The sequence below is a fragment of the Microcaecilia unicolor genome, chromosome 7, assembly GCF_901765095.1.
Source record: "Microcaecilia unicolor chromosome 7, aMicUni1.1, whole genome shotgun sequence".
Taxonomy (NCBI): Eukaryota; Metazoa; Chordata; class Amphibia; order Gymnophiona; family Siphonopidae; genus Microcaecilia; species Microcaecilia unicolor.
Window position 1 is genome coordinate 297,805,869 of NC_044037.1, and position 20,280 is coordinate 297,826,148.

Consider the following 20,280-nt stretch of genomic DNA (forward strand, 5'->3'; position numbering starts at 1 on the left):
CAATGTACCTACCATACATGAACCTTATTCTACCACTAGTACACCTTGTATTTGTTCATACTGGAACTGGCGAACGCCGTTACGTTACTATGTAAGCCACATTGAGCCTGCAAATAGGTGGGAAAATGTGGGATACAAATGTAACAAATAAATAAAATAAATAAGTCTGTAAAGGACAATTGAAGGATCATTCAAAGGGAAATTGCTGACACATTTGGCATGCGATGGTGAATTACTACTACTACTACTATTTAGCATTTCTATAGCACTACAAGGCGTACGCAGCGCTGCACAAACATAGAAGAAAGACAGTCCCTGCTCAAAGAGCTATGTAATAAAAGTAAGCCAAGTATAGGACAATCAAGCCATTGTGACATCACTGATGAGGTTGGCTCTTATTGGTGGCCTGAGGCATTATGACATCACAATATTAGCTCTGGTTACAAGAGACTACTACTACTACTATTTAGCATTTCTATAGCGTTACAAGGCGTATGCAGCGCTGCACAAACATAGAAGAAAGACAGTCCCTGCTCAAAGAGCTTACAATCTAATAAACAAAAAATAAATAATGTACGCAAATCAAATCAATTAATGTGAACGGGAAGGAAGAGAGGAGGGTAGGTGGAGGCGAGTGGTTACAAGTGGTTACGAGTCAAAAGCAATGTTAAAGAGGTGGGCTTTCAGTCTAGATTTAAAGGTGGCCAAGGATGGGGCAAGACGTAGGGGCTCAGGAAGTTTATTCCAGGCGCAGGGTGCAGCGAGACAGAAGGCGCGAAGTCTGGAGTTGGCAGTAGTGGAGAAGGGAACAGATAAGAAGGATTTATCCATGGAGCGGAGTGCACGGGAAGGGGTGTAGGGAAGGACGAGTGTGGAGAGATACTGGGGAGCAGCAGAGTGAGTACATTTATAGGTTAGTAGAAGAAGTTTGAACAGGATGCGAAAACGGATAGGGAGCCAGTGAAGGGTCTTGAGGAGAGAGGTAGTATGAGTAAAGCGACCCTGGTGGAAGACGAGACGGGCAGCAGAGTTTTGAACCGATTGGAGAGGGGAGAGGTGACTAAGTGGGAGGCCAGCAAGAAGCAGATTGCAGTAGTCTAAACGAGAGGTGACAAGGGTGTGGATGAGGGTTTTGGTAGAGTGCTCGGAAAGAAAGGGGCGGATTTTACGGATGTTGTAAAGAAAGAAACCTGTCTTGGCAATCTGCTGGATATGAGCAGAGAAGGAGAGAGAAGAGTCAAAGATGACCCCAAGGTTTCGAGCTGAGGAGACAGGGAGAATGAGAGAGCCATCAACAGAAATAGAAAACGGGGGGAGCGGGGAGGTGGGTTTGGGGGGGAAAATGAGAAGCTCGGTTTTGGTCATATTTAATTTCAGGTGGCGTTGAGACATCCAGACAGCAATGTCAGACAAGCACGCTGAAACTTTGGTTTGGATGCAAGGTGAGATATCAGGGGTAGAAAGGTAGATTTGGGAGTCATCAGCATAGAGATGGTAGGAAAAGCCATGGACCTGGAAGGACTGGAAGGACTGGAAGGACTCTAAGTCAGAAATTCTATCACAACACAATGCTTAAATCGCACCGATAAGTGCTCACTGCATGCTTCCATTTCACAAGCAATAGCAGAACAGCCTCTTCACAAAGAGGCTTCTTGCCAACCAAGGTGAAGGAAAGGTTTCAAAAGAAGAGTATACACATGTAGTGTGTCTGTGCTGCCATCTGTTGACGAATCAGGGAGATGGAGGCACTACTTTTCATTTAACCCTCAAATATGCATACACAATAAAGTCGATTCAGGCATCGCTTGTTTTTTTTTACTGAAATGTATACCTTACAACTTAGATGGCTAATATTTCCCATTGTAACAAAGTGGATTTGGCCCATTTTTGTTGTCAGAGGCTCAATTAAATTTGGTCAACTGGTTGATTGAGTAGCTAAGGGGGCAGTTACTTTTTCACATGGGTTATATATGAGTGTTGGATGACTTGTTCCTTAAATAAAGTAATAATTTAAAAACTTATGTGTTTTCTCAGGTTCCCTTTACATTTTGTTTAAATAGCAAAATCTATTCAGTATGAAAACAAGATTGTGAGCCCAACAGGAATAGGGAAATACCTCCTGCACCTGTATGTAATATGTAAATATAAACATATATGCAATAAAAGGGGAAATAAATCTCTGAATAGGACTCTCAGTTCTTATCCTTCACAGCGGATTCCAAACAAACCTTTCTATGACTTTGCGTGTGTATGTGTGAAACTCTTACCACCCAAAGTGGGCGTGAGGTGTGGTCCTCCTTCATGGGCATCTGTAGCCTATAATCCTTTGCACCATATTCATCCACTTTGGTGCCAGCTTCATCCACTTGCTTCCCAGCAGCAGAAGGGACAGCTTCCTGGGGTTTACCCCCTAAAGTATCCTCCTCCTCCTCCTCCTCCTCTTCATACTGACGCTTTTTAGATTTCTTCTTTTCTGAAAAGAAAATGAATTCACAAATTAAAAAAACGACAGCTTTCTGAACATTAATAATGAAATAAAAATAAATACTGCTGCTGAAACATTAAGAGGTTTTCAGTCTTCATTTCGTTTTTGTTTAATCTTAAGCAAAGAATTGAAAAATACACTGCAGGCTTTAAAGGGACTGGGGGGGGGGGGGGGCAGAAAATGAATCATTTCCCAGATTTTTTTCCCCCTAGCAGACTCTCTACTTCTTACCTGCCCCACATAGTAACATAGTACATGACGGCAGAAAAAGACCTGCACGGTCCATCCAGTCTGCCCAACAAGACAAACATATGTGTAAACCTTACCTTGATTTGTACCTGCCTTTTTCAGGGCACAGACCGTACAAGTCTGCCCAGCAGTATTTCCCGCCTCCCATCACCGACTCTGGCACAGACCGTATAAGTCTGCCCTCCTCTATCCTCACCCCCCAACCACCAACCCCTCTTCCCCCACCTGCTCCACCACCCAATTTCAGCTAAGCTGCTGAGGATCCAATCCTACTGCACAGGATTCCTTTATGCATATCCCACACATGTTTGAATTCCGTTACCGTTTTCATCTCCACCACCTCCCGCGGGAGGGCATTCCAAGCATCCACCACCCTCTCTGTGAAAAAATACTTCCTGACATCTTTCCTGAGGCTGCCCCCCTTCAACCTCATTTCATGTCCTCTCGTTCTACCGCCTTCCCATCTCCGGAAAAGAATTGTTTGCGGATTAATACCTTTCAAATATTTGAACGTCTGTATCATATCACCCCTGTTCCTCCTTTTCTCCAGGGTATACATGTTCAGGTCAGCAAGTCTCTCCTCATACGTGTTGGAACGCAAATCCCGTACCATTCTCGTAGCTTTTCTTTGCACCGCTTCCATTTTTTTAACATCCTTCGCAAGGTACGGCCTCCAAAACTGAACACAATACTCCAGGTGGGGCCTCACCAACGACTTGTACAGGGGCATCAACACTTCCTTTCTTCTGCTGATCACACCTCTCTCTATACAGCCTAGCAACCTTCTCGCTACAGCCACCCACCGCCTTGCCACACTGTTTCATCGCCTTCAGATCCTCGGATACTATTACACCAAGATCCCTCTTCCCCTCAGTACCTATCAGATTCTCACCGCCTAACACATAAGTCTCTCTTGGGTTTCTACTCCCTAAGTGCATCACTTTGCATTTCTTCGCATTGAATTTTAATTGCCAAACCATAGACCATTCTTCTAGCTTCCTCAGATCCTTTTTCATGCTTTCCACTCCCTCCTGGGTGTCCACTCTGTTGCAAATCTTAGTATCATCCGCAAATAGGCAAACTTTACCTTCTAACCCTACGGCAATGTCACTCACAAATATATTGAACAGAATCGGCCCCAGCACCGATCCCTGAGGCACTCCGCTACTCACCTTTCCCTCCTCCGAGCGAACTCCATTTACCACCACCCTCTGTCGGCTGTCCGTCAACCAGTTCCTAATCCAGTTCACCACTTCGGGACCCACCTGAATGCCCCTGACCTTCTGCCATCTCTGAACCACTACCAACTTGTTTAGAAGGCTGGACAACTTAAAGATCTTGACATGAATGCTTTATCATTCTTTGCAAGAGGCTGAAATCATCCACACCAAGGGTTCTTAAACCTATCCTGCAGGACCACCAGCCAGTCAGATTTTCAAGATATCCCTAATGAATATGCAAAGAGAGAGATCTGCATGCCTACTACCTCCATTATAGGCAAATCTCTCTCATGCATATTCATTACAAATCAATCCAAGGGCTGTCACAATTTCAATATAGTTACTACTTCCACTAATTCCAAACAATATTGGTAACTATCAGAACTTTTACCATATTAAAACTTTTATTGATAAACCAAGAACACTTTTTTATATAAAATACATACCCCATATTGCACATATGCCTAACATTATCATCCTATCAATTTGTATCATTTAGCACTTGCTCATTCAAGTGCCTCAAAATATCTCTGCTGGAACCTTAATTATATTCCTCTTACACAGCACAGCCCTCCTTGAATCTGTATGTCATGGACACAAAAAAATTACAACAGTCCAACAATTGAATAAAATTGAAAAGTCTTAGGATCACTGTCCAACAAACATCAAATCCAGTTAGTATACTTGAGAACCCACATCCAAAATTTTTCCAAATGTATATAAGTGTTGCCATACTGAGACAGACCAAAGGTCCATCAAGACAAGTTGACTGTTTCCAACAGTGGCCAATCCAGGTCACAAGTGCCTGGCAAGATCCCAAAACAGTACAATACATTTTATGCTGCTTATCTTAGAAATAAGTAGTGGATTTTCTCAAGTCCATTTTAATAATGGCTTATGGACTTTTCTTTTAGGAAGCTATCCAAACCTTTTTTTAAACCTCACTAAGATAACCGCTTTTACCACATTCTCTGGCAACGAATTCCAGAGTTTAATTACACATTGAGTGAAGAAATATTTTCTCCGATTCATTTTAAGTTTGTAGCTTCATTGCATGCCCCCTAGTCCTAGTATTTTTGGAAAGAGTAAACAAGCGTTTCACGTCTATGCGTTCTACTCCACTCATTATATTATAGACCTCTATCATATCTCCCCTCAGCTGTCTTTTCTCCAAGCTGAAGAGCCCCAGTCGTTTCAGCCTTTCCTCACAGGGAATTCATCCCATTCCCTTTATCATTTTCATCGCTCTTCTCTGTACCTTTTCTAATTTCACTATATCTTTTTTGAGATGCAGTGACCAGAACTGCACCCAGTATTCAAGATGCGGTCACACTATGGAGTGCTACAAAGGCATTATAACATCCACGTTTTTATTCTCCAGTCCTTTCCTAATAATATCTAACATTCCATTTGCTTTCTTTACCGCTGCAGCACACTGAGCAGAGGGTTTCAAAGTGACGTCAACGATGACTCCTAGATCCTTTTCCTGGTCGGTGACTCCTAACGCGGAGCCTTGCATCACGTAGCTATAGTTCGGGTTCCTCTTTCCCACATGCATCACTTTTCACTTGCTCACATTAAATATCATCTGCCATTTGGATGCCCTGTCTCCCAGTCTCGTAAGGACGTCTTGCAATTTTTCACAATCCTCTTGCAATTTAACTACTTTGAATAACTAAGTCATCAGCAAATTTAATTACCTCACTAGTTATACCCAAATCTAGATCATTTATAAATATGTTAAAAAGCAGCGGTCCCAACACAGACCCCTGTGGTACCCCACTATCTACCCTTCTCCATTGAGAATACTGACCATTTAACCCTACTCTCTGTTTTCTATCCTTTAACCAGTTTTTAATTCACAGTAGGACACTACCTCCTATCCCATGACTCTCCAATTTCCTCTGGAGTATTTAATGAGGTACTCTGTCAAATGTGTTTGGAAAATCCAGATACACAATATCACTCATTCAAAGAAATGTACTAGATTGGTGAGGCAAGATTTCCAGTCACTAAATCCATGCTGGCTTTGTCTCATTAATCCATGCCTTTGAATATGCTCAGTAATTTTGTTCTTTATAATAGTCTCTACCATTTTGCCTGGCACCGACACCTGCTCACTGGTCTGTAATTTCCCGGATCATCTCTGAAACCCTTTTTAAAAATTGGCGTTACATTGACCACCCTACAATCTTCCAGTATCATGCTTGATTTTGAAGATAAACTACATATTACTAAAAAAATAGTTCTGCAAGTTCATTTTTCAATTCTATCAATACTCTGGGAAGTATACCATCTGGTCCTAGTGATTTGCTGCTCTTCAATTTGCCAAATTGCCCCATTACATCTTCCAGGTTTACAGAGATTTGACTCAGTTTCTCTGACTCATCAGCACTGAATGGTAATAAGTAGTAAATACAAAAGTGAGGTGAATCCAAAGAGGATATCAAAGAGTCTTTATTGTAAGCAAGCTGAAAAAAAGACCCAACATGGCCGTGTTTTGGCACCAAAGGCCTGCCTCAGGGGTCCAGTAAATCTATATAAAACACAAAAACATGACACGAAAAAACAAACAAATTAGATATACAAACTTATAATAAATGAATGGTTAAATTAATAATTAAATACATAAATAACAAATATGACACTTGAATAAGATTTCACTTAAATGAAGGTCCATAAAGACAATGATATAAAAACATTATATTAACAATGAAAAACAAATATAAGTATTTTGGTATATATTGTGTGATAATACATATGGATGTATGGATGAAGAAAAGATAGGTGTAAATAAAAACTGTATAGAAAATATAAAAGTTGTACCTCTATTGTTATTTTTATTTTATTTTTGTTACATTTGTACCCCGCGCTTTCCCACTCATGGCAGGCTCAATGCGGCTTACATGGGGCAATGGAGGGTTAAGTGACTTGCCCAGAGTCACAAGGAGCTGCCTGTGCCTGAAGTGGGAATCGAACTCAGTTCCTCAGTTACCCAGGACCAAAGTCCACCACTCTAACCACTAGGCCACTCCTCCACATCTAACAAAAGAGTATTGTCAACATCCAAGTTGTTGAAGCTTCGACAAAAACATAAAAGTAACTGCATAAAATGACATTTTGAACAAGATATACAGGTTGTATTTTAACAAAAAAAAGGACAATAAAAAAGTATGGCATCTCCAAGTGGTGTAAACGTGAATGATGAACTGGCCATTATGAAGCAAAATGACGCTTAAACGTTGTTCCTAGTGATAGCAAAGAGGCGCCAAGTGTCTTGCAACAACAGAAGAGATAAACAGAAAGCAGACACTGAAAGTCCAAACAGGTCCTTTATTTGTACAGACCCCTGTATGAATAAAGAACCTGTTTGGACTTTCGGTGTCTCCTTTCTGTTTATCTCTTAGCAATAGTGTTAGACATGATATATAAAAGGAAGTGTTGATAAATAATGTTTTGGTAGTGTATGCGTGAAAGAATAAAAAATAAACGTATGATTGAAAAAAATGGCCAAGTGGGGGGCAGTGCACGTATAAACACAGAGGTGAGGAAAGAGATACTTTGAGGCATATTTTCAAAGCGCTTAGCCTTCCAAAGTTCCACAGAAACCCATGGAACTTTGGAAGGCTAAGTGCTTTCAAAATATGCCTCTTTATGTTTAAACAATTTTTATTGAACATGCAATAAAACATTACAACCATAATCTATGATAAGTTGTTCATTTTTGCATTACAACAACTCATATTCATATCAACAGGGATAAATTCTGGTCAGGTTAACAGGAACTCCATACTAAGATATCACGCCAACATATGCTCATCTCGGAGAAGAACTGGATCCTTAGACCCTCCCCCCTGCAGTACCAAAGAGTCCCTTAGTTTAAACAGTACTTATTGAACTGGATATTATTCTTCACCTTTACAAACAGACATCATTCTTTTATCCCTAGAGAATCCTTCTCTTCACTGATGCCCCATCTATCCCTAATCCCCCCCTCCCTCCCCCCGCTCATGTCTGATTATTGTGTAATCATCGTCCAACCATCACAGCACATTCAGAACTAAGATTCTCCCCTTATGGGTCAAAGAACCTATGTATGTACCCCAAAGTTTTAAAAAAGCAATTCTCTTTTTAGGCCCACGTTTAGCTTCTTTTGCCTCCCACATCATCAGCGGGTGGATTGAATTCCGCCAATGCCAATATTCTGGACCAGTGTCAGTCGTCCAATATTGTAGTATACATTTTTTTGCTAACAAAGTAAGTTTACGAAATAGTGGGGCACCCCCAGATGCGAGCCCTCCAACCGCTCCAGAGTAGTTCAGCAACAACTGTTGGGGGGGTATCCACTATCTGACGACCTAATATGTTTGACAGATAAGTGGCTACTTTCCCCCAGTAAATCTTAACTTTCCTACAGCTCTAAAACCCATGATAAAAGGAATTTTCTGCACTGCCACACCGCCAACATATCGAAGTCTGAAACCCCCAAAATTTCGCTAATGGAATGAGATACTTTAAAAAAGAGCAACATGAAAGTGACTTGTGACAAAACATAATGAATAGAAAGTGTGTGAGGTTAATATTGCTATGTCATAAGATTTTAAAAAATGGGGCCAAAAAATAGGGGGGTGTCAACAAATACGTGCAAGCTGCAATACAAATATATATATTTATATGAACTACCATATCTGCGTTTGAAATATACCTCTCCATGGATGGAAAGATCTGTGTAAATAAACTTTCTAGAGTTAGCTATTGGAGAGAACGAGCTGTGAATGTACAGTGTACAGCGCTGCGTACGTCTAGTAGTGCTATAGAAATGATAAGTAGTAGTAAATGTCTGCCAAACAGTGAAAAAAACTGTGAGATAACATAGTATGAAAGGCAATGCGTTAATACAAAGGTGTTGACAAGCAAAAAATCTGTACAAGGAGACACTGACATGCTTGGAAGCAATTTTGGGACGAATAAATAAAACTTTATCTAGTTGATTTCTTTTATGTGTGAAAGAGGAACCCAAACTATAGCTACGCGATGCAAGGTTCCACATTAGGAGTCACTGATCGGGGAAGGGATCTAGGTGTTATCGTTAATGATATTAGATTGTAAGCTCTTTGAGCAGGGACTGTCTTTCTTCTATGTTTGTGCAGCGCTGCGTACACCTTGTAGCGCTATAGAAATGTTAAATAGTAGTAGCAGTAGTAGGTACATTGAAACCCTCTGCTTAGTGTGCGGTGGCTTAAGAAAGCAAACAGAATGTTAGGTATTATTAGGAAAGGAAAGGAAAACAAAAATGTTATAATGCCTTTGTACTGCTCCATGGTGCGACTGCATCTCGAATACTATGTACAGTTGTAGTCACTGCATCTCAAAAAAGGTATAGTGGAATTAGAAAATGTAGAGAAAATTGCATCGAAAATAATAACTGGGATGGGACGACTTCCCTATGAGGAAAGGCTAAAGCGGCTAGGGCTCTTCAGCTTGCTGGGGGGAGATATGATAGAGGTCTATAAAACAATGAGTGGAGTAGAACCGGTAGACGTGACTCACTTGTTTACTCTTTCCAAAAATACTAGGACTACGCGGCACACAATGAAACCACAAAATAGTAAAATAAAACAAATTTGAGAAAATATTTCTTCACTCAACATGTAATTAAGTTCTGGAACTAGTTGCCAGAAAATGTGATAAAAGCAGTTAGCTTAGGGTTTAAAAAAGGTTTGGATAACTTCCTAAAAAGTCAATAAGCCACTATTAAGATGGAGTTGGGGAAAATCCACTATTTATTTCTAAGATAAGCAGCATAAAACACATTGTACGGTTTTGGGATCTTGCCAGGTACTTGTAAAGCGAATGCTACATACCTGTAGAAGGTATTCTCCGAGGACAGCAGGCTGATTGTTCTCACTGATGGGTGACGTCCACGGCAGCCCCTCCAATCGGAATCTTCACTAGCAAAGTCCTTTGCTAGCCCTCGCGCGCCCGCGCGCACCGCGCATGCGCGGCCGTCTTCCCGCCCGAAACCGGCTCGAGCCGGCCAGTCCAGTATGTAGCAAGACAATACTCTTAAGGGAAGACACAACTCCAAAGGGGAGGCGGGCGGGTTTGTGAGAACAATCAGCCTGCTGTCCTCGGAGAATACCTTCTACAGGTATGTAGCATTCGCTTTCTCCGAGGACAAGCAGGCTGCTTGTTCTCACTGATGGGGTATCCCTAGCCCCCAGGCTCACTCAAAACAACAACCATGGTCAATTGGGCCTCGCAACGGCGAGGACATAACAGAGATTGACCTAAAAAAAATTTTACCAACTAACTGAGAGTGTAGCCTGGAACAGAACAAACAGGGCCCTCGGGGGGTGGAGTTGGATCCTAAAGCCCAAACAGGTTCTGAAGAACTGACTGCCCGAACCGACTGTCGCGTCGGGTATCCTGCTGCAGGCAGTAATGGGATGTGAATGTGTGGACAGAAGCCCACGTCGCAGCTTTGCAAATTTCTTCAATGGAGGCTGACTTCAAGTGGGCTACCGACGCAGCCATGGCTCTAACATTATGAGCCGTGACATGACCCTCAAGAGCCAGCCCCGCCTGGGCGTAAGTGAAGGAAATGCAATCTGCTAGCCAATTGGATATGGTGCGTTTCCCTACAGCCACTCCCCTCCTATTGGGATCGAAAGAAACAAACAATTGGGCGGACTGTCTGTGGGGCTGTGTCCGCTCCAAGTAGAAGGCCAATGCTCTCTTGCAGTCCAATGTGTGCAGCTGACGTTCAGCAGGGCAGGAATGAGGACGGGGAAAGAATGTTGGCAAGACAATTGACTGGTTCAGATGGAACTCCGACACGACCTTTGGCAAGAACTTAGGGTGAGTGCGGAGGACTACTCTGTTATGATGAAATTTGGTGTAAGGGGCCTGGGCTACCAGGGCCTGAAGCTCACTGACTCTACGAGCTGAAGTAACTGCCACCAAGAAAATGACCTTCCAGGTCAAGTACTTCGGATGGCAGGAATTCAGTGGCTCAAACGGAGGTTTCATCAGCTGGGTGAGAACGACATTGAGATCCCATGACACTGTAGGAGGCTTGACAGGGGGCTTTGACAAAAGTAAAAACAACTAAAGGCTGTCCTGAGATCGGCTTACCTTCCACATGGTAATGGTATGCACTGATTGCACTAAGATGAACTCTTACAGAGTTGGTCTTGAGACCAGACTCAGACAAGTGCAGAAGGTATTCAAGCAGGGTCTGTGTAGGACAAGAGCGAGGATCTAGGGCCTTGCTGTCACACCAGACGGCAAACCTCCGCCAATGAAAGAAGTAACTTCTCTTAGTGGAGTCTTTCCTGGAAGCAAGCAAGATGCGGGAGACACCCTCTGGCAGACCCAAAGAGGCAAAATCTACGCCCTCAACATCCAGGCCGTGAGAGCCAGAGACTGGAGGTTGGGATGCAGAAGAGCCCCTTCGTCCTGCGTGATGAGGGTCGGAAAACACTCCAATCTCCACGGTTCTTCGGAGGATAACTCCAGAAGAAGAGGGAACCAGATCTGACGCGGCCAAAAAGGAGCAATCAGGATCATGGTGCCTCGGTCTTGCTTGAGTTTCAACAAAGTCTTCCCCACCAGAGGAATGGGAGGATAAGCATACAGCAGACCCTCCCCCCAGTCCAGGAGGAAGGCATCCGATGCCAGTCTGCCGTGGGCCTGAAGCCTGGAACAGAACTGAGGGACTTTGTGGTTCACTCGAGATGCGAAGAGATCCACCAAGGGGGTGCCCCACGCTTGGAAGATCTGGCGCACCACTTTGGAATTGAGCGACCACTCGTGAGGTTGCATAATCCTGCTCAGTCTGTCGGCCAGACTGTTGTTTACGCCTGCCAGATATGTGGCTTGGAGCACCATGCCGTTCCGGCGAGCCCAGGTCCACATGCTGACGGCTTCCTGACACAGGGGGCGAGATCCGGTGCCCCCCTGCTTGTTTACATAATACATGGCAACCTGGTTGTCTGTCTGAATTTGGATAATTTGGTGGGACAGCCGATCTCTGAAAGCCTTCAGAGCGTTCCAGATCGCTCGTAACTCCAGAAGATTGATCTGTAGATCGCGTTCTTGGAGGGACCAGCTTCCTTGGGTGTGAAGCCCATCGACATGAGCTCCCCATCCCAGGAGAGACGCATCCGTGGTCAGCACTTTTTGTGGCTGAGGAATTTGGAAGGGACGTCCCAGAGTCAAATTGGTCCAAATCGTCCACCAATACAGGGATTCGAGAAAACTCGTGGGCAGGTGGATCACGTCCTCTAGTCCCCCAGCGGCCTGATACCACTGGGAGGCTAGGGTCCATTGAGCAGATCTCATGTGAAGGCGGGCCATGGGAGTCACATGAACTGTGGAGGCCATGTGGCCCAGCAATCTCAACATCTGCCGAGCTGTGATCTGCTGGGATGCCCGCACCCGGGAGACGAGGGACAACAAGTTGTTGGCTCTCGTCTCTGGGAGATAGGCGCGAGCCGTCCGAGAATCCAGCAGGGCTCCTATGAATTCGAGGTTCTGCACTGGAAGAAGATGGGACTTTGGGTAATTTATCACAAACCCCAGTAGCTCCAAAAGGCGAATAGTCATCTGCATGGACTGCAGGGCTCCTGCCTCGGATGTGTTCTTCACCAGCCAATCGTCGAGATACGGGAACACGTGCACTCCCAGCCTGCGAAGTGCCGCTGCTACCACAGCTAGGCACTTTGTGAACACCCTGGGCGCAGAGGCGAGCCCAAAGGGTAGCACACAGTACTGGAAGTGGCGGGTGCCCAACTGAAATCGCAGATACTGTCTGTGAGCTGGCAGTATCGGGATGTGTGTATAGGCATCCTTCAAGTCCAGAGAGCATAGCCAATCGTTTTGCTGAATCATGGGGAGAAGGGTGCCCAGGGAAAGCATCCTGAACTTTTCTTTTACGAGATATTTGTTCAGGGCCCTTAGGTCTAGGATGGGACGCATCCCCCCTGTTTTCTTTTCCACAAGGAAGTACCTGGAATAGAATCCCAGCCCTTCTTGCCCGGATGGCACGGGCTCGACCGCATTGGCGCTGAGAAGGGCGGAGAGTTCCTCTGCAAGTACCCTCTTGTGCTGGAAGCTGTAAGACTGAGCTCCCGGTGGACAATTTGGAGGGTTTGATGCCAAATTGAGGGTGTATCCTTGCCGGACTATTTGCAGAACCCACTGATCGGAGGTTATGAGAGGCCACCTTTGGTGAAAAGCTTTCAACCTCCCTCCGACTGGCAGGTCGCCCGGCACGGACACTTGGATGTCGGCTATGCTCTGCTGGAGCCAGTCAAAAGCTCGCCCCTTGCTTTTGCTGGGGAGCCGCGGGGCCTTGCTGAGTCGCACGCTGCTGACGAGAGCGAGCGCGCTGGGGCTTAGCCTGGGCCGCAGGCTGTCGGGAAGGAGGATTGTACCTACGCCTGCCAGAAGAGTAGGGAACAGTCTTCCTTCCCCCGAAAAATCGTCTACCTGTAGAGGTAGAAGCTGAAGGCTGCCGGCGGGCGAATTTGTCGAATGCGGTGTCCCGCTGGTGGAGAGACTCTACCACCTGTTCGACTTTTTCGCCAAAAATGTTGTCAGCACGGCAAGGCGAGTCCGCAATCCGCTGCTGGATTCTATTCTCCAGGTCGGCGGCGCGCAGCCATGAGAGCCTGCGCATCACCACACCTTGAGCAGCGGCCCTGGACGCAACATCAAAAGTGTCATAAACTCCTCTGGCCAGGAATTTTCTGCACGCCTTCAGCTGCCTGACCACCTCCTGAAAAGGCTTGGCTTGCTCAGGGGGAAGAGCATCAACCAAGCCCGCCAACTGCCGCACATTGTTCCGCATGTGCATGCTCGTGTAGAGCTGGTAAGACTGGATCTTGGACACGAGCATAGAAGAATGGTAGGCCTTCCTCCCAAAGGAGTCTAAGGTTCTAGCGTCCTTGCCCGGGGGCGCCGAAGCATGTTCCCTAGAACTCTTAGCCTTCTTTAGGGCCAAATCCACAACTCCAGAGTCGTGAGGCAACTGAGTGCGCATCAGCTCTGGGTCCCCATGGATCCGGTACTGGGACTCGATCTTCTTGGGAATGTGGGGATTACTTAATGGCTTGGTCCAGTTCGCAAGCAATGTCTTTTTCAGGACATGGTGCAAGGGAACAGTGGACGCTTCCTTAGGTGGAGAAGGATAGTCCAGGAGCTCAAACATTTCAGCCCTGGGCTCGTCCTCCACAACCACCGGGAAGGGGATGGCCGTAGACATCTCCCGGACAAAGGAAGCAAAAGACAGACTCTCGGGAGGAGAAAGCTGTCTTTCAGGAGAGGGAGTGGGATCAGAAGGAAGACCCTCAGACTCCTCGTCAGAGAAATATCGAGGATCTTCCTCTTCCTCCCACGAGGCCTCACCCTCGGTGTCAGATACAAGTTCACGAACCTGTGTCTGCAACCTCGCCCTGCTCGACTCAGTGGAGCCACGTCCACGATGGGGGCGTCGAGAGGTAGACTCCCTCGCCCGCATCGGCGAAGCTCCCTCCGCCGACGTAGTCGGGGAGCCTTCCTGGGAGGTGGCCGCGGTCGGTACCGCACGCGGTACCGACGTCGGGGACCTCAACCTGGGCGATGGGCCAGCCGGCGCCACGCTCGACGGTACCGGAGGCGCAAGCACCGCCGGTACCGGAGGGGTAGGGCGCAACAGCTCTCCCAGAATCTCTGGGAGAACGGCCCGGAGGCTCTCGTTTAGAGCGGCTGTAGAGAAAGGCTGTGAGGTCGATGCAGGCGTCGACGTCAGTACCTGTTCCGGGCGTGGAGGCTGTACCGGGCTGTCCAGAGCGGAGCGCATCGACACCTCCTGAACAGAGGGTGAGCGGTCCTCTCGGTGCCGATGCCTGCTGGGTGCCGAATCCCTCGGCGACCCAGAGCTCTCGGTGCCGACATGGGGAGGAGACCGGTGTCGATGCTTCTTCGATTTCTTCCGAAGCATGTCACCGGAGCTCCCCGGCACCGACGAGGAGGACGTCGAATCCATCCGTCGCTTCCTCGGGGCCGAGACTGAAGAAGGTCGATCTCGGGGGGGCTGTACCGCAGGAGCCCTCAGGGTAGGAGGAGACCCACCCGAGGGCTCACCGCCACCAGCAGGGGAATGGACAGCCCTCACCTGCACTCCACCCGATGCACCACCGTCCGACGACATCAGCAGACGAGGTCCTGGTACCACCGACGTCGATGCAGCTATCCGATGTCTCGGCGCCGATGCAGAGGCCCGATGCCTCGATGCACTCGATGCAGGGGCGGCCGAGGAAGATGGTCTGGACGCTGACGACGTCGATGCACTCGAAGATCCCGGTGCCGATGCCGACGAAGAGCCCGAGAACAACACGTTCCACTGGGCTAGTCTCGCTACCTGAGTCCGCCTTTGAAGAAGGGAACACAGACTACAGTTCTGAGGGCGGTGCTCGGCCCCCAGACACTGAAGACACGACGAGTGTCGATCAGTGAGCGAGATAACCCGGGCGCACTGGGTGCACTTCTTGAAGCCGCTGGAAGGCTTCGATGTCATGGGCGGAAAAATCACGCCGGCGAAATCAAAAGCCGAAAATGGCGAAAATGGAAGCACCAAAAATTTAGAGGGAGAAAAAATCTCGACCGAGGCCGAAAAGAGGCCTACCCCGACGACGAAAGAAAACTTACCGGGGCAAAAAGCTGGAAGTACGGGGAGGATTGACACGAAACCCGGTCGAAGGGTTTCCGGAGCACTTCCCGACTAACAAAGCTTTCCCGAAGGAAAAAAACACGCTCAAACAGAATTTGGACGCGCGAGGTCGACTTTCCGGGGCTCGACACGGCGAAAACACGACCGTACCGAGTGCGGACAAAAGAAGACTGGCCGGCTCGAGCCGGTTTCGGGCGGGAAGACGGCCGCGCATGCGCGGTGCGCGCGGGCGCGCGAGGGCTAGCAAAGGACTTTGCTAGTGAAGATTCCGATTGGAGGGGCTGCCGTGGACGTCACCCATCAGTGAGAACAAGCAGCCTGCTTGTCCTCGGAGAATCTGAATTGGCCACAGTTGGAAACAGGGTGCTGGGCTTAATGGACCATTGGTCTGTCCTAGTATGGCAACACTTATGTTCTTATGTAGTGGCACATCAAAAAAACTACACCCAGACCAATCTAGGGCTGATTTAGCAATCATATGCACATTAATCAGAAGTAGGTTCATTACTGTAACTTATTTTATTGTGGTTACCAAAAAGTACCTTTAAAAGGCTTCATCTCTTCCGAAATAAGACCCCAAGAACTTACGACGATTTTATGCCGATCCTGGAAAACCTACAAATGTCTTCCGCTACAGTGGTGAGTGTATTTTTCTTGTACCATTCGTTCAAATGACAGGACCTACTTATCAAGTTGATCTTTTGATGGCATACAAGCATTGTGGAAGCTTATACTGCTCACAAGATCGGCTTTAGCCCATGGATCAGAGTTTAGTATTGTTGGACCTAAATTATTTAAGTACATAGTACATAAGTAATGCCACACTGGGAAAAGACCAAGGGTCCATCAAGCCCAGCATCCTGTACACGACAGTGGCCAATCCAGGCCAAGGGCACCTGGCGAGCTTCCCAAACGTACAAACATTCTATACATGTTATTCCTGGAATTGCGGATTTTTCCCAAGTCCATTTAGTAGTGGTTTATGGACTTGTCCTTTAGGAAACCGTCTAACCCCTTTTTAAACTCTGTCAAGCTAACCGCCTTCACCACGTTCTCCGGCAACAAATTCCAGACTGATGGTCCCCCTTATATATTTGCTCTGGTTAGCAAGCCTGTTTTTCAGAAGCATTTAAAGTCATGATTTTCTACCCATAGCCTTTACCAATTTATCATGGCGTTCTTGAGACCCATAGCTTAATTATAACACTTCACCACTCCACCCTTACTCTGAAAGTCATACTTCTATAACTGTTTGCGTAGATCTTTCCTGTCATCCTTGATCTTGTTGTTACACCAATTGTATCTTTTACCCTGGAATGGCGATGCCATAACTGGACTTTGTAAGCCAAATTGAGCCTGCAAATCGGTGGGAAAATGTGGGATACAAGTGCAATAAATAAATAAAATAAAAATACTACAAACAACACTTCCTCTTCTTACTAATGATACTGTTCTCTATTCTTAATCAAAAGTAAATACTTTTATATCTGAAAAAAATGGAGGAAAAAGCCTCAGCAGTCTCCAATCTAAGCAGGCATAAATCCGTAATTTTCAAGGAGTGCTAGTTGTATTTACTTTTTTTTAATGTTGTTTTTTTTTTTGTTAAATTTGTACCCCGCACTTTCCCACTCATGGCAGGCTGAATGCGGCTTACATACTGTATACAGGTACTTATTTTGTACCAGGGGCATTGGAGGATTAAGTGACTCATCTCCCTCATCTCCCTTACGTTCCCGCACGTAACCTCCGTTCACAGGATAAATCCCTCCTCTCAGTACCCTTCTCCACCACCGCCAACTCCAGGCTCCGCTCATTCTGCCTCGCCTCACCCTATGCTTGGAACAACCTTCCCGAGCCCTTACGCCAAGCCCCCTCCCTGCCCATCTTCAAGTCTTTGCTTAAAGCCCACCTCTTCAATGCTGCGTTCGGCACCTAACCCTTACCGTTCAGTGAATCCAGACTGCCCCTATCGGACCGACCGTTCACTTGTCTATTAGATTGTAACCTCTTTGAGCAGGGACTGTCTCTCTTTGTTAAATTGTACAGCGCTGCGTAACCCTAGTAGCGCTCTAGAAATGTTAAGTAGTAGTAGAGTCACAAGGAGCTGCAGTGGGAATTGGACCCAGTTCCCTAGGATCAAAGTCCACCACATTCTTTTAAGAATAGAGAACAATATTATTAATAATAAGAGGGAGTGTTGTTGTTTGTGGTGATTATTTATTTATTTATTGCATTTGTATCCCACATTTTCCCACCTCTTTGCGGGCTCAGTGTGGCTTACAATAAGATATGAATAATGGAAATACATTTGTTACAACTTGGTTATGGGTTACATTGCACAAGTTATGCGAGACCGTCATCGATACTTCATCGTTAGGAAATTTAACAATGGGACGTCAACATAGAAACATTGGAAGGAGACAATGGGAAGCTTAAAGAGCAGTAATATGGTGTACATATTTCTGTGAGTAAGTGTATGAGTGATGTGCAATTACGGGGGATGAGGGACAGAAGTGGATGTATGATGCCTTGATGAACAGTGAGTGTGGACTCTAAGTGTTTTGGCTCTTTCCGTAAATTGTTTCAAACAGATGGGTCTTCAATAATTTGCGGAAGGAAGCTTGTTCGTAAATCTACTACTTAACATTTCTAGAGCGCTACTAGGGTTACGCAGCGCTGTACAATTTAACAAAGAGAGACAGTCCCTGCTCAAAGAGCTTACAATCTAATAGATAAGAGTGAGACAAATATAGGACAATCAAGCCATTGTGACATCACTGATGAGGTTGGCTCTTAGGCATTGGTGGAATGAGGCATTATGACATCACAATCTCAGCTCTGGTTAAATCACTGCTATATGTAATACTACTACTTAACATTTCTAGAGTGCTACTAGGGTTACGCAGCGCTGTACAATTTAACAAAGAGAGACAGTCCCTGCTCAAAGAGCTTACAATCTAATAGACAAGTGAACGGTCGGTCCGATAGGTCCATGATTAAGTGGGGATTGTGCTATACTACTACTACTACTTAACATTTCTAGAGCGCTACTAGGGTTACGCAGCGCTGTACAATTTAACAAAGAGAGACAGTCCCTGCTCAAAGAGCTTACAATCTAATAGACAAGTGAACGGTCGGTCCGATAGGTCCATGATTAAGTGGGGATTGTGCTATACTACTACTACTACTTAACATTTCTAGAGCGCTACTAGGGTTACGCAGCGCTGTACAATTTAACAAAGAGAGACAGTCCCTGCTCAAAGAGCTTACAATCTAATAGACAAGTGAACGGTCGGTCCGATAGGTCCATGATTAAGTGGGGATTGTGCTATACTACTACTACTACTACTACTTAACATTTCTAGAGCGCTACTAGGGTTACGCAGCGCTGTACAATTTAACAAAGAGAGACAGTCCCTGCTCAAAGAGCTTACAATCTAATAGACAAGTGAACGGTCTATTAGGAAGTGAAGCTTGTTGGTAAATCGTTCTTAAGTTGCGCGGCTCCTCTCTCAGCTCTGATTGAATTTTAAAGGAATTCTTGATACTACACCATATGGCTCTGTGCAAGAGGAAGGGAGACAGTAGCCAATGACAACTAGGACAGCAGAGGCACCAAGTCATTTGGCTGCCCTCCCCCACCATCTCCACTTCTCCTACCCTCAAACTTGTCTTTCAGGTCGCCCATGGCCGGGCCCCGAGTCTCCTTTCTCCGGCGTCCCGCCACCTCTGACACCCAACGTCTTACTCTTGCTCTCAACGGGCTCCGTCCAGGACGGCTCCTCTCCAGCCAGCCTCCAGCTGTACCGGAAACAGGAAGTCGCATCAAAGGGGGCGGGACATGGCCCACGGAAAAGACGAGGTGGTGGGGAAGCCGCGGGGCCCGGGGAGTTTCAGAACCAGGGAGACGCGCCAGACCGACGGGCTACACATCTGGATCGCCTGCGCCGAAGAGGTTAGCTGAGAGCCGCGGTGACGTCAGAACGTTGCAGCCGATTACGTAAATCTCTGTTTCCCCTTCCCCGCTCAGCCGTCATCGCCGTACACTCAAAACAAAGCAAGCAAACCTATGAGCTGCAGCATCAACGTTGTCGTCATTGGTAGCATTTTTTTAAATTTTAAACTCATTTATATTTTCAAACATGCCGGCTTTATACAGTATACGGGTATACAGAGAGGAATTATAACAACGGAATAACTTTTCATAGGTAGAGTCATGGGCGTAGCCAGACAGCCAATTTTGAGTGGGCCTGGGCCTGGGCCTGGGCCCAAGATGGGTGGGCAGAAGAGCTCTGCCCTATCCCACAAGTGCTTTGGTCTCTCCTGCTCTCGCCTTTGTACCATATGGTCAATCAGACATCCCTAACCTTTTAAATAGCAGACTTTCACCGGCAGCGAGCAGCAACTAATACACACTGCTCATGTTGGCCCCACAGCCTTCCCTCTGATGCAACTTTCTGTTTCCACATAGGTGGGAATACATCAGAAGGAAGGCTGTGGGTCTGATGTTAGCAGTATGTATCAGTTGCTGCTCGCTGCAGGCAAAGACCTGCTATTTACAAGGTATGCACGACAGGAGGGACAGTTGGGATTGGGCTGGTGGGTGCCAG

General features: G+C 46.3%; 1 protein-coding gene across 1 annotated transcript in view; it reads right to left on the reverse strand.

Moving 5' to 3' along the window:
* LOC115474763 (general transcription and DNA repair factor IIH helicase subunit XPB-like) overlaps positions 1 to 19,522 on the reverse strand; it is a 95,180-nt gene extending 75,658 nt beyond the window's left edge. The window contains exons 1-2 of the mRNA XM_030210415.1: positions 19,331 to 19,522; positions 2,268 to 2,473 (exon numbers count right to left, since the gene is read on the reverse strand). Coding sequence (XP_030066275.1) covers positions 2,268 to 2,473; positions 19,331 to 19,496 — 372 coding nt within the window. The 5' untranslated portion in view covers positions 19,497 to 19,522. The remainder of the gene's footprint in view (positions 1 to 2,267; positions 2,474 to 19,330) is intronic.
* Positions 19,523 to 20,280: the final 758 nt, after the last annotated feature.